We start from the raw sequence: 27,263 nt of genomic DNA, 5'->3' as shown, positions 1-27,263 counted from the left end.
TCTCAAGTTGGATCGAACTGCACATGGTGTGCGAATTTTATTATAATCGGTTAAGTGGTTTAGGAGTCCATTGAGGACAAACATTGTGACACGAGATTTATATATATTAAGATATAGATTAAATTTATCGTTAAATCAAAGCAAATACATTATTTTTTCACATACGTACTAGTCCGGGATACATCGCCCATTTTTGCAAGTGATTACTATCAAGCTAATTTTTCGTGAGTAGCTTTATTTTGATGAGATGCCCAATAATTTCATGTACGAAACTCTCGATTGTGGTAGCTTACAGAGGTAACAAGGATAAAAATTTTTGATTTGACGGTTCTCAAATATTTATTACGCAATTTGTAGGACAATATGTCTGTTGAATTATATAAGTATTAAATAAGTGAAAATAAAAAAATCAGCTGGTTAGTAATCATTTATGATGACTTCGTTATCGATACACATTGGAAAGGGGGACTCTTTGATCAAACCATAGATTTTGTAGGACAAATATTTTTTCGAATAATTTAGATAATTATCTTGAGATTGAACAAAAAAAAACATTCAGTTAGTAATTAATATTTGAGAACCATCAAATCAAAATATTTTATCCTTGTTTCCTCTGGTAGCTACCACAATCGAGAGTTTTGTACATGAAATTATTGGGCATCTCATCAAAATAAAGCTACTCACGAAAAATTAGCTTGATAGTAATCACTTGCAAAAATGGGCGATGTATCCCGGACTATACGTAGTCGTAGTACGTGACAGTTGGCAGTAGCTTAAATGTTTATTTTTGTATTACGGAAATCCTGCTAGGATATCCTCACACTATATCACGAAGTTTCGAGAAAAAATAACTTTCGGACACTTTCCAATTCATACATTTAAGAAGCAGTAAGTGGGTTTGTTATAGAGATTGTTTACATTGCAGTTACCCTACTGACACTTGGTTTCAACATTAGCAGCAACAAACAATACCTAGTGCGTCACAGACTATATTACGTTGCAGTTACCCTACTTGCAGTTGGCTTAAACATTAGCAACTACACCAACAAGGCGTTTGCACTTAAATTGCTACAGAAAACATGACTTATAAGTTCTACTTCATTGCATGATGCGTTAAGGGGACGCTATGGCTATTTAGTCATATATAGAACAGAATGCTTTAAACTAGAGGGTGCCTAACAATTAAACTACGTAGTCAATAAAACGAAACTTAACCTCGATCAAAATTGAAATAACAAAGCTGTTACAATAATAGCAATAATAACAACTAGAAACATCGCCTTGATTCATAAAGAAAATCGATACAACAACAGAATCTACGGAATGTTGCTAGATGCAAATCAGTAATTAATAAAACCGGCCAAGTGCGAGTCGGACTCGCGCACGAAGGGTTCCGTACTATGGGGACCCCCCTTAATATCTTACTTTTTTAATTTTTAGTATTTGTTATAGCGGCAACGGAAATCCATGATTTGTGAAAATTTCAGCTGTCTAGCTATCACGGTTTATGAGATGCAGCCTGGAGACAGACAGACAGACGACGAAGTCTCAGTAATAGGGTCCCGTTTTACCCTTTCGGTACGGAACCCTTTTTTTTTTAAGTGGGGAAATCTTGCATAGATACCCACGGCCTCCGGGGAAAGGGCCGTGGGTTATGTCGGATTCCTACCGACCAAAACCCCACTGTGTTCCGTCAAGCCGCATCAACGACGGGGCCACGGGTATAGGTAGAATTCTTCCGTGACCTCGGTACGGAACCCTAATAAAGCACGAACACACTGGTATCATTCACTCAGGTTGTTCAACCGTGAACACGTGCTGATGGTGCCATGTTATAACTTCAATTTCTATGTATCCTTTAAACTTGACGTTTTATTGCTAATCTTGAATTCCACTGTGTATATGTAAGCATTATTACTTATCATGTTGTATGGATGTTTTCATTTGCATTATTTAATCGTCTACACTGGATCGTCTTGTTCCTATGAAATTATAATAATATATAAAGAGGAAGGGCGTAGGGATGTGACGACCCCATCGCCCACGGTTGGAATATCTATTGTCTACGTGACAATAGATATTCCACCCGTGCAATCAGTCAACCCGCAGGACACCTTGTGGCGGGGTGTCGGGGAGTAGCGACCCCGCGGGAACCGAGTGCTCCCGGGGAAGGCCCCTGTCTTCATCTCCGGCTCGCCTTCACCGGCCGGTCGGAGTGAAGCCTGACGAGGACAGGACCCCCACCTCTGGCTTGCCTTAACCGGCCGGCCAGAGTGGAGTCGCGAGAGCTTTTAGCTCGAAGGGTGGATGCGAAGCGTAAGTGGCGAGTGGGCACGTGATGCTGGACCCTCAGGGAGCGCGTGATCGTAGTTTAAAGTCCAGGGACGCCTCTCCACCCTTAGCTGCTCACAATATGTTGCCCCCTTGTCGCACTATTGCAGCGACTTATTTCGGGGGCCCATACAGTGAGAGGGCGAGTCACCACCTGCCAACATATTTTTACTTTCTTTTAGTAGAAAGGCAGGTGCCATAGTTTCCCATAGTCCTCAGTACCAGTCCATTTAGCATCCCAATCCATAGCCCAATCATTAAATTTCCATACCCTGCAATAGTCCTACATCGGCCGCGGACTGCCCAGGGCTGTATCTCTATAGTGCAGTCATGGGCAGGCTGCGGCTGGTGTCCCACAACACATTAAAATTCTCGAAAGGGCCTCTGCGTGTTGGATCCGTGTCCCCACGTAAGCCTTCCAAAGATCCGGGTACTGTCCTTCTGGTGGTACCCGAGTATTATGGAAATGAGAAACGTTATAAAGAGGAAAGGTTTGTAATTATGTATGTATGTAGGTTTTCACGCATAAACTACTGGACCGATTTCAAAAATTCTTTCACCATTAGAAAGCTGCATCTTCACTGAGCAACACAGGCTATACTGCATTTTCAAAAAAAATTGACCAAAAATGCAATAATGTAGCCCAAGGTGTAAAAAATTCCTCTTACATCGCGTGCGCTGCGGAATCTATTCCTTGAAGTACAAGGATGGTTCTTATGAAAAAAAACATAAACATGTAGGAACCGCGGGCGAAGCCGGGGCGGACCGCTAGTGAAGTTATATAGCTTTTGTTGTACTTTGCGTCCACATTAACATCTATCCAAGTTAGTAGGTATAGGTACTTCGTATGTCATTAATAAACTGTTTATGACTGCCTCTAATCAATGCTTTTTTCCAAATTGTAGCTACAATGTACTCACACTCATGTATTTTAAATTGTCGATAAAACTCACGCCGTCTTTCTAGAAAAACCTTTCTATTTATGTTTATCTATTCCATTCCTTTCTCTTGTGCACGTCTCGTAATTTTTTCGTTCGTCTCTTCGTTTGACGTTATCGTTAAATGACTCCATTTGTAACATCATAGTAATGTCTTTTATTTAAAATATCAATGTGACAAGTGACAAACCTGCGCCCCGCGAGTTTAGGTACCGCGCGCTCCTAAACGCCGGGAGTTGGCCTACTTCTCTCATTTTACTATGGTAACATCGTCATTTCTTATATGAATTGTATGTTTAAAGTCGCTATGCGTATGAATTAAGAACCCTTCCTACTTCTGTATGTTAAAGTTACAATATTAGACTTCTACAAGAGCTTTTGTCCTACATGGCCTAGTACCTTAATGCTCATGTGGATGTTAGCGCTATTTTAAATTTTCCATTCGATGATTCACTTATTACCTCTTCTTCTATAGGTAAATTTCATTGCTCTACTAAATTATTCTTTGTTTTTTTGAATAGTTTCCTTAACTACACGTTTGTTGTTTTGATTTTTTTTTGTGTTTTCCTCATGAGTCACCAAAATCTTATCTCTCATTAATTTATTATCATCTGAATGTTTGCGAGGTTAAATAACTGGGTATTTGTTGTGTTATCCACTAGCGGTCCGCCCCGGCTTCGCCCGTGGTACATGTTTACGTTTTCTCTACATAAGAACCATCCTCGTACTTCAAGGAATATAATAAAAAAAGAATTATCGAAATCGGTTCAGCCGTTCTCGAGTTATGCGCTTACCAACACATTTTGCGATTCATTTTTATATATAAAGAGAATTAGTAAATAGCGACATTAGGTATTAGCAAGATTTATTTTATTACCATCTCTTTGCTACTTTGATTGACAAAAGGCTTATAATCAGTCTTTCACTTATAAATAATAATATAGACTTGAATATAGATAATGCCACGTATTATATAGTTTGATTGCTCTTACTAATACAAAACTTTAAAATATGTTTTTACTATAGATATTCCTTTCTAGTATAATCTACGTTCTACGAGAATCAATAGAAATTATTATATTAAAGACCTTGATTCTTTATCGTTTCGTATCGTTAAAAGAAACCTACAGCATGTTCTGTAGAAGAGCATACTATATTTAAATGATCGCCTGAAGTAAAGTCTCACCGACAGAATAGACCCTGGAAATTGAGTTGCGATATTTACCTGTATTACACTGTGTTATAAAGTACGGGTAAGTAAAACAACAAGCTCAAACAAAACATTACTTTAAAAAGTAAAACTATCATAAAATTTCCCGTGACAACGATCCACTACATCCATTACGAAGCGGTTTTGCAAGCAATGGGTGCGTAATAGGAAATGACAGAGGTACACGCAACATGGATATGTTATATATTTATAGATACATAAGTGTAGTTGTAGCACGCGACACTGCTCGTGGTTACAAATCTGTATATTGTATGTTGTAGAGAAGGATACACAATACACATATAGTGCAGTAGTGGCTTAATGGTGAGGACCTCGGACTTCAAATACATAAGTCAGTTATAACTTATAACATTGCTCGAAACGGTAAAGGAAAATAAACGATTTATATTTTATTATTTAAAACATCGTAAGGAAGCCGCAATGTTGAAGAATGAAATGTTCGACGATATGTAACATCTGCCAAGATGATACGTTGGACAGCAGAAGTAGAGTAAATTTTGGCTTTTAGATTTTTGGCCAAATCTATAAGGCTGGTAGAATAAAGGTGGTCTACCACTTTCGGGGTTTGTCATTTTAAAACCTTCTTGAGGAAATCTAACCTGGCCTTTTAGTGAAACATAGGCGCAATCAAATGAGACAAAACGATTAATGAGATATCTAGGAGCAATCAATGTATGAAACTCGTTAATAAGCATTGATTGATTTCATTCGTCACAATTCAGTATAATAAACCTTTTATAGGCTAATTATAACCGCAGTATCAATACCTTAGGGCTTAGGCTAAACTACTGTTTATAATATTCCCTTCCTTTTAATAATAAACTATAACAAATCGATAGACTTAGACACTAGAATTAAAATCTAGATACTAGCGCAAAAACACCCGAATTATTGATAGTTTTGTTTATAATTAAGAATAATTTCGTGGTTTTTCCAACCATTACGTGAAGTGATATATTTTTATGTAAATCACTAGATTGGTTTCCATTTAACTACACCCTCGAGGTTAACGAGATTGGACAAATCCTAAGAAAATGATTGCAAAACAAATTAAATTGGTGCATAAATATGAATGTGGGAATTTTATAACGTAGTATGGGAAAACCTTATTTCGTTATTATTATTTAATTGTGATTCAAACTTAAAAGTTAAAAGTAATATTTTATAATTGTTTCGCACCCTTTTCTATGAATAGCAATAGTTCCTATTATAATTATTTATGAGACATAGAACGTTTGTTTCAGCATAACCGAATCATAAGACAAAATTAGGCTCTCATCATCATCAGCCCATATACGTTCCCACTGCTGGGTCTCGGGCCTCCTATATGAGGGCACAGGCCATAGTCCACCACGATCCTTCACCGTTCGAGTTCCTTCAAATTAGGTTATTAAATTACAAAAAAAATTGGTTGTCTGTAAAGTCGGTTTACTGACGATAGTTGAACGTGACAACGTCCGATTGTGCTTCTTTGTCGCTCGTTCCGCGCTCTCGCTTGCACTTCAAGCCTTACATGGAACGCCTCAGAGCGAGGTAACGCCGCATGAGTCATGTTTTTTCGTGCGTGCAGCCGGCTCTATCGAATTATAAGACGTTGTCACGTCAAAAAATATGTGTTCAATACTACTATGCAGTCGTTGTTACTACGCAGTCATTGTTTATTTTAATTATTATTCGTGTAATTCATCAAATGTATGTAATTTCGCATTACGCATAAGGTAGGTGTGAGTGTTAAGAATCTTTATACACACGTTATAAAGTTGCTTTAGTTATCACTATCACTACATAGTATAAAACAAAGTCGCTTTCCCTGTCCCTATGTCCCTATGTCCCTTTGTACGCTTAAATCTTTGAAACTACGCAACGGATTTTGATGCGGTTTTTTTTAATAGATAGAGTGATTCAAGAGGAAGGTTTATATGTATAATAACATACATTAAATAGTGGAGAAGTACTGTTATTTGTGAGGTTTCTAATGTGATGTCGTAAAAACATTTTTTTCCGCTTATATTGCAAACGCAGGCTGAACCCTACGAGTTTTATCAAAATAATGTACTAAGTATTATACACATTGAAAAGGTCTACAGAAAAGTCCGCGATGGTATATGTCTATCTCTTATGGATAACCCACAATAACATTTTTTTGTCATTTGCTTTTTACGACAAATAATAGCTAATTTTCGAAGCGATTTTCACCAATACAGCATTAATCCTTAACCAATTAAATACCTTGAATACATTGTACATTTAATATAGATCTATATATATTTTCGAAGATATTAACAGATTTAAAAATTGCGGGACGCAGCGTTTGCGGCGGTACCTTCCGGCCGGGCCGCTATGTTTTTATATACATAGTTCACAGATTTTTTTTTGGAGTGTATTTAGTATCAGCATTGCACCCGTGCGAAGCCGGGGCGGGTCGCTAGTCTCTTATAAAATATAGTGTAATAACTGTCTGTATACATTGAATATATCTACAAAAAATATATTTGAGCTTACGGATGTTTATAATGCGAATGTAAAAAATTATGTATTAATATGAGATGTTCATTAGTATTTTTTTACTGCAAGTTTTAATTAACGATTTTTATAGTAGATATAGCATTGTTAATATGCATAATATTAGTTAAGTTATTAACCAAAATGTTGTGATATGCTTACCTCTGCAATTACAGTTCAACTTTCACTTAAGAAAATCGTTTCAAAATAAATGAAGAAAATTTTAATACTTAATCATAATACTGATTAGTGATTACCTACTACAAATGTACTTTGGATAATAATTACGAATTTATAAGAAACTAGCGGTCCGCCCCGGCTTCGCCCGTGGTACCTACATGTTTAAACTATCCTATCTCTCAAGTTGGATCGAACTGCACATGGTGTGCGAATTTTATTATAATCGGTTATGTGGTTTAGGAGTCCATTGAGGACAAACATTGTGACACGAGATTTATATATATTAAGATATCTACATTTCTACAAACATTATTTCGGGATCTGTAATTGGCAAAGTTGGTATAAAGCTTGTCTAAATTACTAAAAAGACTTCTTGGTCTTTTTTATAAATGTCCATGTGAATGTATCCTATGTTCAATATAATATTGAAGTAACTACTAATTTAAGGGCATATTATTTACAGTTAACAACTTTACAATACGTACAAGGGCGCACTATTATAAAAACGTAACTAAAATCAAAATGGCCGCCGTTCCCGCCATTGTCGGTGACATTTGACCGGAGCATGCGCAATGGGATCGCGACCCAACTTTACATACAATGTGTATACTAGTGTGGCAACGCTCACTTGAAATTTAACTTTTTTTGCCCAAATTACAAGGACGACTTCGACTAAAACTTAAATTCGCAGTCATGCGAAATGATCGCGGAATAATAAGCTTGTATTTATGTCTAGACGATTTCACAACTATTGTTTTCTGAATATATTTTAGTATAAAATAAACAAAACAATTGTTCTAAAAATACATTTTTGACATTCCTAGATGTTTTTTATATATGTATTTTACATCGGAATTTTGAAATATATAAATCTTAAAATAGCTTTTACATTAATAAGTATCAATAAATCAAACAAATACCCATCAACTTAATAACTAACCCTCCTAGCTTACCTTGTAAGCTAAATTAATTACGTTAAGCACAAATCGTAATTGAATCTTCAAATCGAAATGAATTGAAGCTAATTGCGTAAATAATTGTATCAACATCATTCGACGTTCGGTCGGCCATGTTTGTTTACGGTGATAACGCTCATGATTGGTTGGTTTAGCGCATGCGCGGTGGCGATGTTTTCATTCGTCAGCGTCACGGGCTGAAATTAGAAACATGTGGGCCGTAAACTGATTTACTGGGAAGTGGGAACATTATATTAATACATACATCATTATGTATACTCAGTGTAGGTATTAGAATGCTGTGGGTGTAGGTCGACAATTTTAGTAGGTATGATTTAGCGAAAAATGGATTAATATCACCAAAAGTAATACCTTCGACACGTAATATAATATTAAATGTCATAAAAACAGAAAAGGTATTAATGAATATAGCAACTGGAACCAAAGTTACTCCTTTTAATATTATAAATGCGAATGTAACTCTGTCTGTCTGTCTGTTAGTTAATCGCGCCTTAACTACTGAACCAATTTGAAATTTGGTATAGAGATATTTTGATACCCGAGAAAGGACATAGGGTAGGTTTTATCCCGGAAATCCTACGGAAACGGGTTTTTCTTTGAAAACGCAGGCGAAGCCGCGGGTGGAAAGCTAGTATGCTATATGTTATACCATCATCTTTCTGCCAGAGAAGTATTGGTAAAATCTAGCAATTCAGAGATTATCAACAACTAGCTGCTCCACGCTGTTTCACCCCCGTGGCTCCACTCCTGTTGGTCGTAGCGTGATGATATTTATAGCCTATAGCCTTCCTCGATAAATGAGCTATCTAACACCGAAAGAATTTTTCAAATTGGACCAGTAGTTCCCGAGATTAGCGCGCAAACAAACAAACAAACTCTCCGGCTTTATAATATTATAGTATAGATTAAGGTATAGATAATAAGGGTCTTATTTAACTGTACCTACACATTTTTTAATTTCTATAAATTAAGTTGAGAACAAAGCCTAAGTATCTTTATTTATTTATAACACTCATTGTACAAAATAATGTAGGAAATATGGTACAAATTAATGAGATACAAAAATTTTGCACAATAGGCGGCCTTATTTCTCCACAGCAATCTCTGCCAGGCAACCTGGTAGGAAAGGAAATGTGAGAAGAATAAGGATAGCGCAAAAAAGAAATAAAAGAAAGAATATATTTAAAATAATTTGGAAAATCCAAAAGTGCACGCCTCATAATTTTTTTTTAATAAATATTTATTAATTATTATTTTTGTTTATTTAATAACAATTAAACCACATCGAATCAGACCCTGAAAAATGAAAGGGTTCTATTCCTGAGCATACTCAAGCGTAAGAGAAAAAAAAAGACTCGATTAGTAAAGTATTTCGGTCGCTATCGTGTTAACAAGAAAAAGGATCCGCACATACAGACACACGGACGTCCAAGACAGAACTTTTTTAAACTGTTTTTTAACTAGTTTAAATAACAAAAATGACATCAAAAATATCATGAACGTTAAAAATAGTGTTTTTTCTTAATATGTGTGTGTATGTATTATCTTACAAGTGCAATGTATGATACATAAAGACATTTTAAGTTTGAAAAATCAGATGTTTTGCGCGAAGTGACAGTAGTACCCACCTCAACGCTTCGCTTATGAGGCGTGCAAAAAAATGCCTACATACTACATAAACTACATATATACATCTACATATCTTTATCGAGTTAGAAACAAACGTTATCAAATAATGTAACAAAAACTGAAGCAATGTAATAATTTCGATTCGTCATTATCATCTTTTCATAATCATTGAAAACCTTGATCTTGGAAGGATGAATCACTTTTATCAGCGATAATTCCTGTTTTTATTTTTATGTTTATTAGTCATGTGTATTTGTTATGATAAGTTTTTTTAACTGATTTCCTAAAACCGGCCAAAACGAACAAGTTTAGTGAGATGTATACCTATATACCTTCGATTAGATTATGCATTTGGAGGTTATGAAATAACTCGATTTTTGTTTCGTTGTTAAAATAAGAGTTTAGATAACATAAAATTTAGGGCAGTGTACTTCATCCTAGGGATCTTTTATTAGTGGGAATGTAGGCAGATATACTAGTTTGAAAGGTCAGATTTGTTATATATTTGAAAAGTATATGCTGTTTATTTGGGTTTCAATTAGTTTAGTTGCAAATTGATCACTGGTTTTTACATATTTTTAAATTATATATAAGTAATTATATAAATCAATTGAAAATCTTCATTTTGTTCCAGATAATAGGAGAAAGAGAATATGCGGTCAGACCGACGAGACGGACGTCTGAGGAGCTGCAGACGGGACAACCATTAGAAATTATTATACAACAGGTATGTTTATGTCGTGGCCACATCGTAGATTTCATATTGCAGCGGCCGGCGAGTGCCAGTAGCGAATCGCTTTTTAAAAAAGAAACAATTGTAATAACATAGTAGGATATATAAATATAGTTATGTATAGGATTTTAGACGCATTTTTTCTTCAATATAAGATATCCGCATTTTCCGTAGGTACTAGATCCCACCGCAGGATTACTTACTTCGTTCATAGTTTTTTTGAAACCAAAATTGTATGTATATTTATGATTAGGAGAATATATATCGACTAGGTTGCCAGTCAAAATTTGGCCGCACACATAGAGGGTAACTGAGATTAACACATAGGATAGGTTTTATAACGGAAATCCCGTGGAAATCCCACTGGAACGGGAACTATGCGGGTTTTTCTTTGAAAACGCGGGCGAAACCGCGGGCGGAAAAATTGTACTAGACAATATAAATCTTTTAAGGTATAGTCTCATTATGCACAAAGGCTATAAAAAACCCGTGTTTTAATCCTATTACAATGTAATAATTGCAAAAATGAATATATAACGCAGCCACCTTTACCCTACAGTTGAGCAAAGTCTATTCAATGCTTAGTAATTATACGTTAATTGTAGTCATTAGATATGTCTTCAACTTTAACCCACAACCCTGTTACAAGGAATATTATAATAATTTAATGTGGCGCTACAGCTAATGTACATTTTAGTTTAGATTCTATGGATTACAATTAAAATTTCAATCACGTTGAACCTATGTTAAATCTAAATGAGTTTGTATTGCTATTAATATATTATGTACTTATTCTTAACATGTTTGCTTTTGGGTCTTTTGCCAGCAGAAACTTATATGTTCTCTTCTCTTCTTTTGTCCCGTGTCCCCGTAGTGGGGTAAGGGGCAGATGCATTATTCATACATCTGTTTCACTGATCGATTTTTCTTTAGGGACAAGTAGGTGATCAGCCTTCTGTGTCCTGCCAGACCGAGACATTTTTTTTTTCTTTGTCTCCACCGGGAATCGAACCCAGGACCCCTCGGTTCTACGCTCACGCGTCAACCACTGTACCAAGGAGGCGGTCAAAACTTATATGTACTGCATAAAAATTGTAAATACATCTTCAAAGCAAAATTTTGATACAGACGATTGTCCCGTCATAATTTACCTATAGGTACCTATAGTAATTGTGATGTATCTTATTACGCAAAATCAAACTGGTGCTATAAATTAAATTAAGTCAATGTAATTAAGTCTGGATTCATTATTTATCCTGCTATTCATAAAAAGTACTTCGAAAAAGGGATATTCCTTATTGACCAATGAAAGTGAATCCGTATACAAAATTGTGACGTAACAAAACATAACCAAACAATTAATGTCACTTTTGTTTTTTTGTAAAAAAAAAATGTACATATTTAAAACATTCGCTTTTTACAATAATGAATCTTCTGTATATTTATTATTTCTCAATGTCACATAACGACTGGTAAAGTCTTTATATTTCGTAAAATATTTTGCGGTTATCTCATAAACATTTATATTTCTACCACAAAATAATTTTAGCTTATTATTATTTTAACGTGATGGTACTGATAAGATTTAACAAATTAAATGCATATATGCATTGTTCTTATACTACAGTGTATTATTAAAATTAAAATAATTTCGTCTAAATATATAAAATAACTGACATTGTCTTTATAATTTTATTTGTAATCTGTGGACAGCCTTGAAGGCTCTATCATATCAGTACAATTTTATCCAACTAAATCGGAATTGAAAGGGGTAATTATTGTAGCTTGCACGGCATTTAGGGATTTATGTTGTTTTTATTCAGGAAAAGCTTTTGTAAATAATTTGTTTAAGGAGCATTTAATATTTTGATTATCCGATATAAGAAAAATGACTTTACGACTGCTGAGTGCACACATTAAAATTATTAAAATGTTACTACATATACCGAATTTTCCCTCGAGACACGATCAAATCCATCTCAAAATAAAGGCCATAAAAGGTTACATAACAATGCAAATGAGCCAAAAATGCGACAACTCATGAAAAACATTCAAAAATAACCTTAAGGGCTTGGTCTAGTAGTGCAAACAAATGCATCCTGTCATCCTATATGTAAATAATACAAATGTACTAAGGGAAAGTTGCTCCACTTAATTTTTAAAAATTAAATCATTCGTATGCATAATTTAATATTCGTAATAAGTACCAAAAATGACAATTTGAAACAATTTTCGTGAAAATTACACCGGGTGATTTTTTTTTTATCAGTACACAAAATTTGCGAATACTTTCTATTGATATCTTCAACTTCATGTTTATATAACTGATCAACTTTTACAAAGAAATTTGGACGAAATATAAAAAAAAATAAGCTTTCCATACAAAATGCATAACTCTATACATTTTTTTCGACCTAAGTTTCTTAGTGAAAGTTGTTCAGTTTAGGTAACTAATAAAACGGATAAACAAATTTTGTATATAATAAAAAAAATGTAATGTTTGTGTTAAAAAATTATTAAATAGAAAAATACACAAATGAAAACAAAAGATATTTATTTCTGACTAGCTTCCGCCCGCGACTCCGTCCGCGCGGATGTCAGTCTTCGCGTCTTCAACAGATTTATTATATTATGTATAATATATAGATTTATATTGATAAACCTAATAAATCTTTTGCTAGCATTCTGATGCTTTATCGGTTGCACTGGATTTATCTCTTTTTTAGGCCGAATGGAATATTTCGACACAAAGTGCACTGCTCCATTTCGGGTTTTTTGTGGGTATCTCATTAAGAAACAGGTTCCTAACTGTACAGGTTTGATTCGTGAAAGCGCAAATTGTAGCCTGTAATTTGGGACGTAAGAAAAGTTCAGTAAAGGTTTGAGAACTTGATAAGGTGATTTAAACTTTTTAAAGTTCAACGTACAGGTGGTCGCTCCCGATTCAGACATACTGTAGGTATAGTATTTTCTCGTGTGTGGTTTTACCGACTGTTTAAATATTAATGGTACCTACCTATTACCACAAAACAATTTAAACACAGTCTTTAAACCAGGGATCTGTCACTTTGATAGTTGTCTTGGTGAAACTAGCTTCCGCCCGCGTCTTCGCGTGAATGGTTTATTTCTCCATTTTGAGTAACTCTGACAATGACATCTTATAAAAAAAAAAGAATCCACTGCGGGTAAAGCAACGTGTGTTCGCGGTTCTACAGAACAACGTCTATGGATAAAACTGAAAAATTAAGATTTATTTTTTTCCACGTATTTTTCCAGGATAAAAAGTATCCTATTTTACGCCCAGGATAATAAGGTATAATTATACCAAGTTTCATCGAAATCGAACCGTTAGTTTTCACGTGATGTCAACATTTACAGACAGACAGATGAGACAGACAAAAATTTTTTTAATCACATATTTGGGTTTGGTATCGAATATCGATCCAGTAATCCAGTAACCATGTATACGTATAGATACAGCAAAACCAGATTAAAGATAAACCGTGTCTAAAGTTTTTTTGTGGTACCGTAAGACTTAGGTAAAGCAGTTAGAAATCAAAGATTGAAACGGATTTAAAACGCGATAATATAAATAAATCGCGTTTTAAATCCATTATACGTATATTTCTAAACTGTTACCTACAGTTTATAAATTAAAGTATAGCATTTTTAAAGCATGTAGCTTTTAGTCCGGTCTACTAAGTTTCTTGCCGGCTGTTTGAACTGTCTGTTACGAACTGTCTGTCTTCTTTACGAACCGATTGAATTCTTTCTGTTGTTTATTGATGACGATGACTATTTTTGCGATTTATAGAGCTTGTAAAAATGAATGTTTGTTATGATATTCAAAGTTTTCCATTCGATTGATTTTTGCGTGATTGGGTAATTCATAACTTTCATATTTATAATTAAAACTCAGCCACGGTCAAAATTGATTTTATGAATGGAGTCCATAATTCATATCTTTAAAGTATATAAAAATAAAAACCCGTTTTCCTTGGTCACGACTCACGGCATCACGCGTGAACGGGTGGACCGATTTCGACAATTATTTTTTTATAAAATTCCTTGAAGTACGAGGATGGTTCTTATGGAAAGAAAACGTAAACGTGTACCACGGGCGAAGCCGGGGCGGACCGCTAGTTTTCAAATAAAAAGACTTATTGAGTGGTAACCTTCATACTAAAATAATAATAACAACAGCTTTATCTTTCCTGTGAATTATTTTACCTCAGATAAATCTGTATACACATATATTGATTCAGTATATTTTGCCAACGCGATTGACCGATAACGGCTAAATGATTTTAGATAAGATCTTATCTAATAGATAACACGCATTGATACTTCAATGCCGGATATTTTTTTTCACGATTTTTCATACACGGAAATAAATTTTAGAGATAAAAAAAAATATGAATTAATGTTTCCTTGTACATAGGTTAAAAGAAAATTATAATTTATTGTAATTTATGGGTAAAAAATTTGTTTGAAATGAATCACAAATTGCAAGTTTTTATGTAATCGTTGCGTCATGCTTGTTTTGTTTTTAAATGAATTATGAGATATTATCTTGATTTTATAGATAACTAGAGGTCCGCCCCGGCTTCGCCCGTGTTACATATTTCGCAATAAAAGGTAGCCTATGTCCTTTCTCGGGTATCAAAATATCTCCATACCAAATTTCATGCAAATTGGTTCAGTAGTTTAGGCGTGATTGAGTAACAGACAGACAGGCAGAGTTACTTTCGCATTTATAATATTAGTATGGATGGATATGGATTATTACCTAATTAAATAAACAGTTTTTTTAATTATCTACGTTCACAAGCCCCCTATTATTTATTAGATACTAGATAATTACACAACTATCTACTGAAAAGAACAAAACCTGAATATCAATAAAAAAAAATTGTACCCATTTCGTAAAAAATTATACATGTTATATAATTAATTTGTGTTTTGTTTTATCTATGATTAATAAGCAGAACAGTTTCTACCATACTATCGATTAGGTATTATTTATTATAAAAATAAGTACCTAATTCAAGGATTAGTTTTGTAGGTTTTTCAATTAGTTGCAAATGATTAAGCTTAAAATGAACTTCGTCTTATTAGTAGGTCAACTGAGACTATGTAATAAAGATTTCTGACCACGAACCATTAAATAAAGATATAATACCGTGATAACTTCAATCGTAAGCTTGTTAAGCAGTTTTAATTAAATTTACAGAGAACATAATTAATTTCAAGGTTTTAATGATCTACCGGTAATGTGAAGGCAAAAAATTAAGATTATTATAATATTATCTATATTTACGATCGAAATTGTGTACTTTGCTTTATCTGTGGATCATCCTGCAAGATTAGGCTTACGAAAGTTACTGTTCGTCTACTTATTACGTTTTTAGATACGAACCTCTACACAACTTTGAATTAATTTTAATTAGAAATATCTATGGTTCCTTATGAAAAGCATAAAACAATTTTTCTTGAAAACGCAAACGGTACAAAATTGTCGTCGCCTAAAAATTACACTAGCGGCAAGTGGAAAGAAATTGAAGTAGTGGGAGGTCATGAAAATAATGATTTATTTTTCAGTAAAGTGTATGTTTTTATACAAACTTGTAACACACAACTTTAATCGATTTTGAAAGAAAAAAAGCTACATTATTCCGAAGTGAAAATCTAGTTACACTACTTATGGCCGTTCCCAATATCGTATCTATCTATCTATATGTATATATATATATGTATATATCTTCGGTTTGCATGACGGGTGCCTTTAAAAAAATAATAATAATAATCTCGTAATTTAGTAGGTACATGCTGTGCATGCTAAATTATCTTCACACGAAGTAACAAACAAAAGAAAAACAGGTGTAACGGATATAGTTAAAAACACATCCAAGAAATATTCTAACCGGATGCAAGATGCAAATATATGTATTTATATAACACATATGATTCACATAAAATGGTATTTTTTAATTACCCTTCAATGATGTGAATTTAATGTTGTTTACAATACATTGTTCTGTATGCTTGAGATTTTATAAGAGCAGTAAGATAAGTGTTGTATGTGTGGAGCAATGTATTGCACGCCTCATAAGCGAAGCGTTGAGGTGGGTACTACTGTCACTTCGCGCAAAACATCTGATTTTTCAAACTTAAAATGTCTTTATGTATCATACATTGCACTTCACTACATAGTATAAAACAAAGTCGCTTTCCCTGTCCCTATGTCCCTATGTCCCTATGTCCCTTTGTACGCTTAAATCTTTGAAACTACGCAACGGATTTTGATGCGGTTTTTTTTAATAGATAGAGTGATTCAAGAGGAAGGTTTATATGTATAATAAGATCCATTAAGTAGTGGAGAAGTACTGTTATTTTTGAGGTTTCTAATGTGATGTCGTAAAAAATTACATTTATTCCGCTTACATTGCAAACGCAGGCTGAACCCTACGAGTTTTATCAAAATAATGTACTAAGTATTATACACATTGAAAAGGTCTACAGAAAAGTCCGCGATGGTATATGTCTATCTCTTATGGATAACCCACAATAACTTTTTTTTGTCATTTACTTTTTACGACAAATAATGGCTAATTTTCGAAGCGATTTTAACCAATACAGCATTAATCCTTAACCAATTAAATACCATGGATACATTGTTCATTTAATATAGATCTATTTAGCCCTTTACACCGTATGATTTAAGTGAATATTTTCGAAGATATTACAGATTTAAAAATTGCGGGACGTAGCGTTTGCGGCCGCCCGGCTATGTATTTTATACCCGTGCGATGCCGGAGCGGGCCGCTATATTTTTATACCTATACAACGTTCACAATTTTTCTGTAGTGTATTTAGTATCAGCACAGACTAATAATAATATACTACGGTATCAGCATTGCACCCGTGCGAAGCCGGGGCGGGTCGCTAGTGTAAGATAATACATACACACACATATTAAGAAAAAACACTATTTTTAACGTTCATGATATTTTTGATGTCATTTTTGTTATTTAAACTAGTTAAAAAACAGTTTAAAAAAGTTCTGTCTTGGACGTCCGTGTGTCTGTATGTGCGGATCCTTTTTCTTGTTAACACGATAGCGACCGAAATACTTTATTATTCGAGTCTTTTTTTTTCTCTTACGCTTGAGTATGCTCAGGAATAGAACCCTTTCATTTTTCAGGGTCTGATTCGATGTGGTTTAATTGTTATTAAATAAACAAAAATAATAATTAATAAATATTTATTAAAAAAAAATTATGAGGCGTGCACTTTTGGATTTTCCAAATTATTTTTATATCTGCGGTTTTGGACAATTTACGCAGAATCATAAAGGTGGGTGTATACTGAGAAACCAGGGTCAATTATAATTATTATTTGTTATTACATGATTTGTTAAATAAAAATTACCTTAAGCGTGTCTCTGATTACATGCGATAATAATTGTTTATAACGAACAACATTTATTTATAGGACTTGTGGACATAAACATGAGCACAGTATTTGAGTATTGTATATGTATAGTTAATACAGTCACAGTAATTCTATTATCTTATATTTATTGATTAAATGAAATTGATAAGTACATTATAGTATCAAGCGGGTTAAATTTGAAAAAGGAATCGAGTAAATTACACAAAAAAACAAGGAAAATATGAACGCAGTGGTTAAACATAAATAAACCAATATGTATAACGATTGTTCGCGAAAGAATATGTGTATATTGATATCTACTTTGAAAGACATTCAGAGAAAAATATTAAAAGAAAATTTAAATGAATGAATGAATTATTATCTCGTCCAGTCAAACACATTAAATTCGAAAACAATCGAGTAGGTACCCAACATATAACCAGACCAATAATAACTAAAAAAAAAATTAAAAATAACTCTCCCAGTACCAGTGTACCATCACCTTTACACCCACAAAACACCGTTCCCGGTCCCAACGAGTTATACATCCCGTAACGGGTTCAACGACCGGGATCATTAGAGCTTGCGGCTATTCGCATTTCTTTTCCTGTCTTCGCTCTCTCACTTGGTACTGTATTCGTAATTATCGATCAGATAAATCGATTTTTATGTCATTTTATGTATAGATATGATACAAAATATGACCTGAAAATTGCAATTGTAATCTTCTTATATATAAAAATGAATCGCAAAATGTATTGGTAAGCGCATAACTCGAGAACGGCTGAACCGATTTCGATAATTCTTTTTTTATTATATTCCTTGAAGTACGAGGATGGTTTTTATGTAGAGAAAACGTAAACATGTACCACGGGCGAAGCCAGGGCGGACCGCTAGTATGTATATAAATGTCTGTTACCAGAAAAAGCTTTTTGGTATAGATTACTCTTTTTACCAGAATTACATTAATATGAGACTAAGCTCTACCTTCTATTAATTTTCCATTTATTACGAGTTTAATACATTAAAAATAAGATAGATTTTTATCCAAGACACATGCTCTTTAAGACATGACTTCACTAATAAAACCGTAAACCATAAAACCGTAAAACCGTTCAATAAACAAAAATAATTTTGTTTTTGTACACAAATATAATATTTTTGACACGGATCATGTCTGAATTTTGGTCGATTGGCTAGTTATTTATAATATTAATGAAAAAAAGGACATATTGATCATCCGCCACATTTATTTGTAGAACTTTAATCAATTAATAATCTGCATTGTTTCATACATTTACATTTTAAATTAGTAAATACAAGATGTGAAATTGGGATTTCAATTCTGATAATATAATTGTAGACAAATATAATTTATAAATTTCTATTCTTTATAAATTTATATTTATAATGCACTAGCTTTCCGCCCGCGGCTTCGCCCGCGTTTTCAAAGAAAAACCCGTTCCCGTAGGATTTCCGGGATAAAACCTATCCTATGTCCTTTCTCGGGTATCAAAATATCTCTATACCAAATTTCATGCAAATTGGTTCAGTGGTTAAGGCGTGATTGAGTAACAGACAGACAGACAGAGTTACTTTCGCATTTATAATATTAGTATGGATTTATTTGTATGCCATAAAACAAAAAATATCAATTTCAATAATTGTAGACAATTTAGTCAGTAGATTTGAATGTTATGTTATTTAAATCCCCTTTCATTAAGTATTACTGCAAATACGATCTAACATTGTATTTACACGTCTGTGTCGTTTTTTTATTATAATAGCGTTAATTTGCAAATTTAACGGTGAGTACGAATAGACAAACTGTTCTACTGTTAAAATATCTATAGAGATTTACCACGCAATTTTTTAAAGGTGCTCCGCGCGGTTTCACCCCCGTGGCTCCACCCCTGTTGGTCGTAGCGTGATGATATAGCCTATAACCTTCCTCGATAAATGGGCTATCTAACACCGAAAGAATTTTTCAAATCGGCCCAGTAGTTCCCGAGATTAGCGCGTTCAAACAAACAAACAAACAAACTCTTCAGCTTTATAATATTAGTATAGATTTACATAAAATAAGCTTTCAATTCACCCAACTCTGCACTTTAAATTACCATTATATAAATACATATACCTATACAAGCACTTTGTACGACCTTCAAGTCTAGATTTTATAATGAGCCTAAATTAATAAAAACCGGCCAAGTGCGAGTCGGACTCGTGCATGAACGGTTCGTATCTATTATAGAAAATCATTTATTGTACGGGGACCTTAATATATATTTTTTTAATTTTTAGGATTTGTTGTTGTAGCAGCAATGGAAATACATCATTTGTGAAAATTTCAGCTTTCTAGCTATCACGGTTTATGAGATACAGCCCAAACAAAAGGCAGACAGACAGCGGAGGCTTAGTAATATAGGGTCCCGTTTTACCCTTTGGGTACGCAACCCTAAAAATTACTTTTATTTTGTACTAGCTTTCCGCCCGCGGCTTCGCCCGCGTTTTCAAAGAAAAACCCGTTCCCGTAGGATTTCCGGGATAAAACCTATCCTATGTCCTTTCTCGAGTATCAAAATATCTCTATACCTACCAAATTTCATACCAATTGGTTCAGTAGTTAAGGCGTGATTGAGTAAAAGGCTTATTAGACCACCCAATTTTTAGGGACCTTAACCCTAACTAAGAGTGGTGTAATAAGACTTAGGGAGTTAGTGTCCCGATTTAGGGCGATCGGGTCTGCCCGAACTGCCTAGCTCCCTAAGCGCCCTGCAGATTGGGTGATGTAATAACGTTTAGGGCGGTTAGGGAGCTCAGTTGCCGCGCGACTAGTGCGTGGAGTGGCCGCTTTTGTATGTAAGGTGTCACCAAACTTCCCTACTACAGGTTTATATAACTTAAAAGGGAAGTTCCAAATGTTTGTGATCACACCGCCATGTTAACAAATAAATAAATTGTTTAAATCAATTGTTTATTTAATTGTTTTAAAACTCAACAAGTGTTCAAATTGTTCTGCACCTACTCTAATTAATTCATTAAAACTCCCGGTTCAAGCACGCTTAGTATTTGCATATTTGAAAGCTTTTCACGTAACCGCAAATACTCTTTCACCCAGATCTTTCTCTTCTTTTTTTAATATTTGTTATTGCGTCAACGGTTGCCACTGCTACAGCAACTTTTTGAAGTTTCGATACTGACGGCGGCATAATGTAAAATGCAACAATACGTTTATCTCTCTAGACATTCGCGTATAAACTGAGTTAGGGCCCAATTCGCAGAGAAGTGTAATAAGCGCCACACTAACTAGGGAACACGCCCACCCTAGATGCAGGGCCCTTCATATCGGGTAGTGTAATAAGCCTTTAACAGACAGACAGACAGAGTTACTTTCGCATTTATAATATTAGTATGGATTATCGTGAATTGAAACAAGGTATGGTTCAAGTATGCAAGCACAGTAAATGAAGGTTCTCATGTTATTAAAATGTATCTAAGGTTTAATAAAGTTTTGTTTACAAACAATTATCATTAATTAAGATATCGACCTCGGCTTGGTCTTGATAAGAGCGGTAGTGTTACAAAAGGTTTTGATACCTCTTATTAATGAACAATACTTTCAATATTATTTAAATATGACAGTTCAAAATATTTATCGTGTTCATTGATGGTGGTGACCAGTTAACATCAGATGGCACTAATTGCTTCTTAATTTTGATCTTGCTCACTTGGTTTTAGTGTGAATCGACATCATTTACTGGTTAAGAATCAGACGACGTTTGATTTGAGCATTGAAAAATTAATTGAAATTTTATATCTACTTCAATTGTTAACATCCACTGCTCCACTGGGTTATACCTACACAAAAAGGTTTCTGTAGTGAACCCTGAAGGTGACTGTAATGTTAAAATGTTATGAAGATGTTAGTTTCATAAATAAGTGAATATTCAGTACAAAATAAAAAAATCGACATTTTTATTCATAGAGGGAAACTTATAAGGGGAAACTTATAAGAGATATGTATTTTTTACCATTACAAAGTATGTAATCTACAAGGTAGACGAAGTCGTCTTTGCTGTTTAAAATATACTGCTTATTTGTTTAAATTCGTGGACTTCAGCTAGAATATAATAAACCGACTGATTTTATTAACACTCACTTTAAAATTTTCACGTAGGTATAATTTAGAGTTAGACAATACTAATTTTTCCAAAATAGTTTTGAGCTAAACGCTAAAGCGGATACAGTATTATCAAATTGATAAATACAGTATAAATTAAGGTTATTTATGTTGCCAAAACAGACTTATCAGTATTATTATGTATTTATTCAGGATATGGGTATGACTTGCCTTTTCAATCTTAATATATATATAAATCTCGTGTCACAATGTTTGTCCTCAATGGACTCCTAAACCACTTAACCGATTATAATAAAATTCGCACACCATGTGCAGTTCGATCCAACTTGAGAGATAGGATAGTTTAAACATGTAGGTACCACGGGCGAAGCCGGGGCGGACCGCTAGTAGTAGAAAAGATTTCTTTTGTTTTTAGATATTTAATACCTTAATTGAGATTATTTTTTAAATTCCGCTATTTTATATTATGTCTCATGCTTTAGAGGAGTTCTAAGTAGGTATATGAATTTTGTTAAAATTCATGCACTGCAGCTTTAAAAATTAAATTTTTATGATAAATAATATTGTCTCCAAGAGGTTCTGATTCAAATGACTGGTGAATTTTCCGATTAGTTATGGTGAATTTTTTGAATTAGTATTTTGAAAAGTATTTATAATAAACACGTTTTCTTTATGAGATCTAATTCTTAGTCTTTAAAATTACTAAAATCAAAAACCAAGATAGGTTTTTTGCCTAGTTAGGTACATTCTATCTTTTAATCGTCGTAAGACTCCGTATGTAAACTAGCAATGTGAACTGAAGCGCACAAAAGGCTACTACAAAATGATGAAGTACTACTGAATGATGAAGATGATGATACCTAATCTTTTTATGTTTGTTACAGTTTGACGACTTCGTCCGGTCGCTACAAGTGGACCCCCACTCCCCCCTATTTAGGCTAGTCACAGATGGACAACCACCTCTAAGGTAATTAAATTATATAATAGGTATGCATTATCTGATAAGTTCTCTTTCTCGTTTTATATAATACAAGCTGTGCCCCGCGGTTTTACACGCATTACTCTGCTTCTATTGGTCGATCAAAACAAATCAAATATGTATGTTTATTTAATTTGATTTGATTTGATGGTCTTAGCTTGATAATATATAGCCTATAGCCTTCCTCAGTAAATGGGCTATCTAACACCGAAAATATTTTTCAAATCGGACCAGTAGTTCCTGAGATTAGCGCGTTCAAACAAACAACAAAAAAACAAACTCTTCAGCTTAATAATATTAGTATAGATGTATTTATAAATATGTACAACAAAAATCCACATTTATAGTCATACTTCTTTTCATAAACTGGTTCTTCACGGTGTAGGTACTCAAAAACTAATGAACAGATTTTGCGGTTTTCACAATTAGACTTCCTGGATTTTTTATGGCTTATCCATATTTTTAATTTTGAAATGTTTTTAAATGTTTTAGGAGCGGTACGATTATATGTATATGTATTTTGCTATAGATATATAGAAGGAAGTGTTAGAATCAAAATAAGTATGACTATTACTTAACGTTTAAAACAATAGTCATGTTAAGTAACATGTTAAGATTATTGTCAACACAAGTGATCTGATACTGCAAACATGACTTGTTTATTTTTCTTATATTTATATATTTATTTATGAAATATTTTCTTGCCAACAAATTGTTGGAAACGATATTTTTGATTTTTCAATTGCTATATGTAGCATATCTTCGTCAGCTTATATTTTATTGAATTCTGTGTCCTGATTTTGTTCCTATGCGGGTTTAGGCTGTCCATTTAGAAGGTTGGTAGATGACACAATATTATGTAAACTTTGAGGATTTTGTATAACAAACATTTTTTTTTCTTTTTTTTAATAAGCATACATTAGCATATTATGTAAAAGTAATTTCCTATAGATATAAAATAGCAGTTTGGTTATTAAATAATATCGTCCCAAACAGATCATGTTCAACAATAAAGCCACTCCGATTATCTCAATGATAACCAAAATATTACAATAGGCTCTACGACAAACATGAATTAGTTGAGTAAGGTCATCACCGATTTTAATATTCACTGATCGATATCATTCATCCTGTCTATTTTTATTTTTAACAAAATAGAATAGAACAACATCTATACTAATATTATAAAGCAGAAGAGTTTATTTGTTTGTTTGAACGCGCTAATGTCAGGAACTACTGGTCCGATTTGTAAAATTATTTCGATGTTAGATAGCCCATTTATCGAGGAAGGCTATAGGCTATAATATATCATCACGGAGCGGAGCAATGCGGGTGAAACCGCGTAGCACAGCTATTTAAAAATAAAACAAAATTTCTGTCATATTTTATCAATGTTCCAATTTCAAAAATGTTATAACATTTTATGTATTTATAATCTATGTTCCGGTTTCTTTAAACCTTGTTTATCTGTGGGAATAGATTAACCGCGTTCATTGTTAGTACATGCTAATGTCATTTTGATTTCGCGCGCTTTATTTAAACATCGAATGTCGTGTTGAGATGTAATTATTGTTTGTTTCGGTTGACAGCTATGAATTCTAACGTTAAGGAAGGGAATACTTTAAATAGGAAATATCTTTATATGTATATTATAAATGTTTGTAACCAAACTCCTCATTTGGTTGATCTGAAAATTAGTTGTAACTCGTAAAGTAAGTCGTAATCGTATATAATATTTGGTGATTTCCTGTCATAAAAACATTTGTGGGATCAGCTAGCAGTTAAATAATAACTTTCAAAGAGTCAAAAAACGTAAGTATGTCAGTATCTATAGGTACCTATGGTTAATTTTAAGATAGCCCAATAGGTATTTTTTTACCAATGCAATAAAATCTATTTTCCTGTATGTATGTATGTATATTATATATACAGTGGTGGACGTTTAATTAGAAACAGGTAACACGATGAAGTAGTCATCAAGTTTATTTAACATTTGTGTATTAAAGTATTAGAGATTAAGCATTATTTCATATGTAATAGAACACCCGTTTATCTAGTTTTATAATAAATTGCTTAATTTTAATCAAACGTTAGCTTAAATTAATAAAATCAAACAACTTTAGGTGAAGTCTGATTTCCGCGTATTTTCAGTCTGGACAACAAATTAGAAACAGCATGTTTCGAGTGTTCTAAAGTCAAAACCTATTAAAATGCCGTCAATATTTTTTTCATCTATAAATATTTGCACCGTTTTTTAAACATTCTATCTAAAAGTTTCTGAAAATTAATTTACTTTGCAGCAAAAATGGGTAAAAGTAAGATTCGTGACCCATCAACAAGAAAAATAATTTTAAGTTTACAATTTGACAAAAGCTGGAGTTACAGTAAAATTGCAAATCATTTAGAGTGTTCGATAAAAAGATATTCAATGTTACAGTCTATTTCAATAAGCAAGGTAGTTCTGATCAAGTGTCTAGAAAAGCTGGACCATGAAAAATCACTGCTCGCGAGGATAGGCAAATGATTCTTTTGGCAAAAATGGATCCATTCAAAAGCTCAAATTCTATTATAAAATTAGTTTTTTCCGAAGATGAACCACGCCATGTGTCGATGAGATCGGTTTTCGGGTGGTAAGTCGAGGCAAAATTGTTTGTGAGAGACGCCAGGAAAGTACAGATTCTTATTATGCAGGGAACGACGATTTGCATTTACTAAGAAATATTGTTTGAGAACAGTCCGCCAGTGAAAAAGTTTTATTTTGGGACGAAACAAATTAATTTAATCAATTCTGATGGCAAAAGATACGCGCGTCGTCCAGTTAACCATACCTTAGATAATAAATTAAAAACAGTTAAGCAAGGCGGAGGAAACATTATAGTATGGGGTTGTTTTTAGATTGTTATAATCTTTATAGACAACAACGGCTTTACAACGTCGTGGCTCAGATTGTAAGAGATTTTCACACAAAAACATATTTCCTAATAGAATTGGAACCTTTAAATAGATCTATCTTTTCGAAAAGAATAATTTACCTATCCTCGCGAGCAGTAGTTTTTCATGGTCAAGCTTTTCTAGGCACTTAATCAGAAGTACCATGCTCTTTGAAATAAACTATAGCATTGAATATCTTTTTATCGAACACTCTAAATGATTTGCAATTTTCCTGTAACTCCAGTTTTTGTCAAAATGTAAACTTAAAATTATTTTTCTTGTTGATGGGTCACGAATCTTACTTTTACCCATTTTTGCTGCAAAGTAAATTAATTTTCAGAAACTTTTAGATAGAATGTTTAAAAAACGGTGCAAATATTTATAGATGAAAAAAATATTGACGGCATTTTAATAGGTTTTGACTTTAGAACACTCGAAACATGCTGTTTCTAATTTGTTGTCCAGACTGAAAATACGCGGAAATCAGACTTCAACTAAAGTTGTTTGATTTTATTAATTTAAGCTAACGTTTGATTAAAATTAAGCAATTTATTATAAAACTAGATAAACGGGTGTTCTATTACATATGAAATAATGCTTAATCTCTAATACTTTAATACACAAATGTTAAATAAACTTGATGACTACTTCATCGTGTTACCTGTTTCTAATTAAACGTCCACCACTGTATATATGAAATATTAATGAATGAACATTCCACAAGAATCTGCTGAATTCATATTCATTTATTATCACATATCTCGTAAAACATAATTATATTGGGCATAAATTAATTTGACCTCTTTGCTTTATGGTCGGCTCACATTTATGTTGATTGATAATAAATTATAACATATAGTAAACGTGTCGCATCTAATTATAATTTATACAAAGCTATTCACAAGAATTTTATTATTTGTCTATTTATATAAACAGATATAAAGACGAAATAATATGTGCCAATCCCATATGTATAATGTATATATCTATGGTACTGATATCAATTCAAATCATATTATAACACTAGCTGCTCCTCGCGGTTTCACCCCCGTGGCTCCACTCCTGTTGGTCGTAGCGTGATGATATATACCCTATAGCCTTCCTCGATAAATGAGCTATCGAAAGAATTTTTCAAATACGACCAGTAGTTCCCGAGATTAGCGCGTTCAAACAAACAAACTCTTCAGCTTTATAATATTAGTATAGATAGATAGGGTTTAGCTACTGTTATGTATTCTGTGACATAGGTTTATA

The 27,263-nt window shown here is 33.4% G+C and overlaps 1 protein-coding gene across 1 annotated transcript in view; it reads left to right on the top strand.

The window, feature by feature from the left end:
* fus (epithelial splicing regulatory protein fusilli) overlaps positions 1-27,263 on the top strand; it is an 87,639-nt gene that overhangs the window by 29,827 nt on the left and 30,549 nt on the right. The window contains exons 2-3 of the mRNA XM_089710747.1: positions 10,423-10,515; positions 22,984-23,066. Of these exons, the coding sequence (XP_089566873.1) occupies positions 10,423-10,515; positions 22,984-23,066 (176 nt within the window). The remainder of the gene's footprint in view (positions 1-10,422; positions 10,516-22,983; positions 23,067-27,263) is intronic.

This window comes from Colias philodice, chromosome 25, assembly GCF_061535455.1.
Source record: "Colias philodice isolate Cphi_HAF_F1 chromosome 25, ilColPhil1 Martin Lab GWU primary, whole genome shotgun sequence".
In the NCBI taxonomy this organism is placed as follows: domain Eukaryota; kingdom Metazoa; phylum Arthropoda; class Insecta; order Lepidoptera; family Pieridae; genus Colias; species Colias philodice.
The sequence above is the reverse complement of the archived record's forward strand: the minus strand, read 5'-3'. Positions and strand labels throughout refer to the sequence as shown.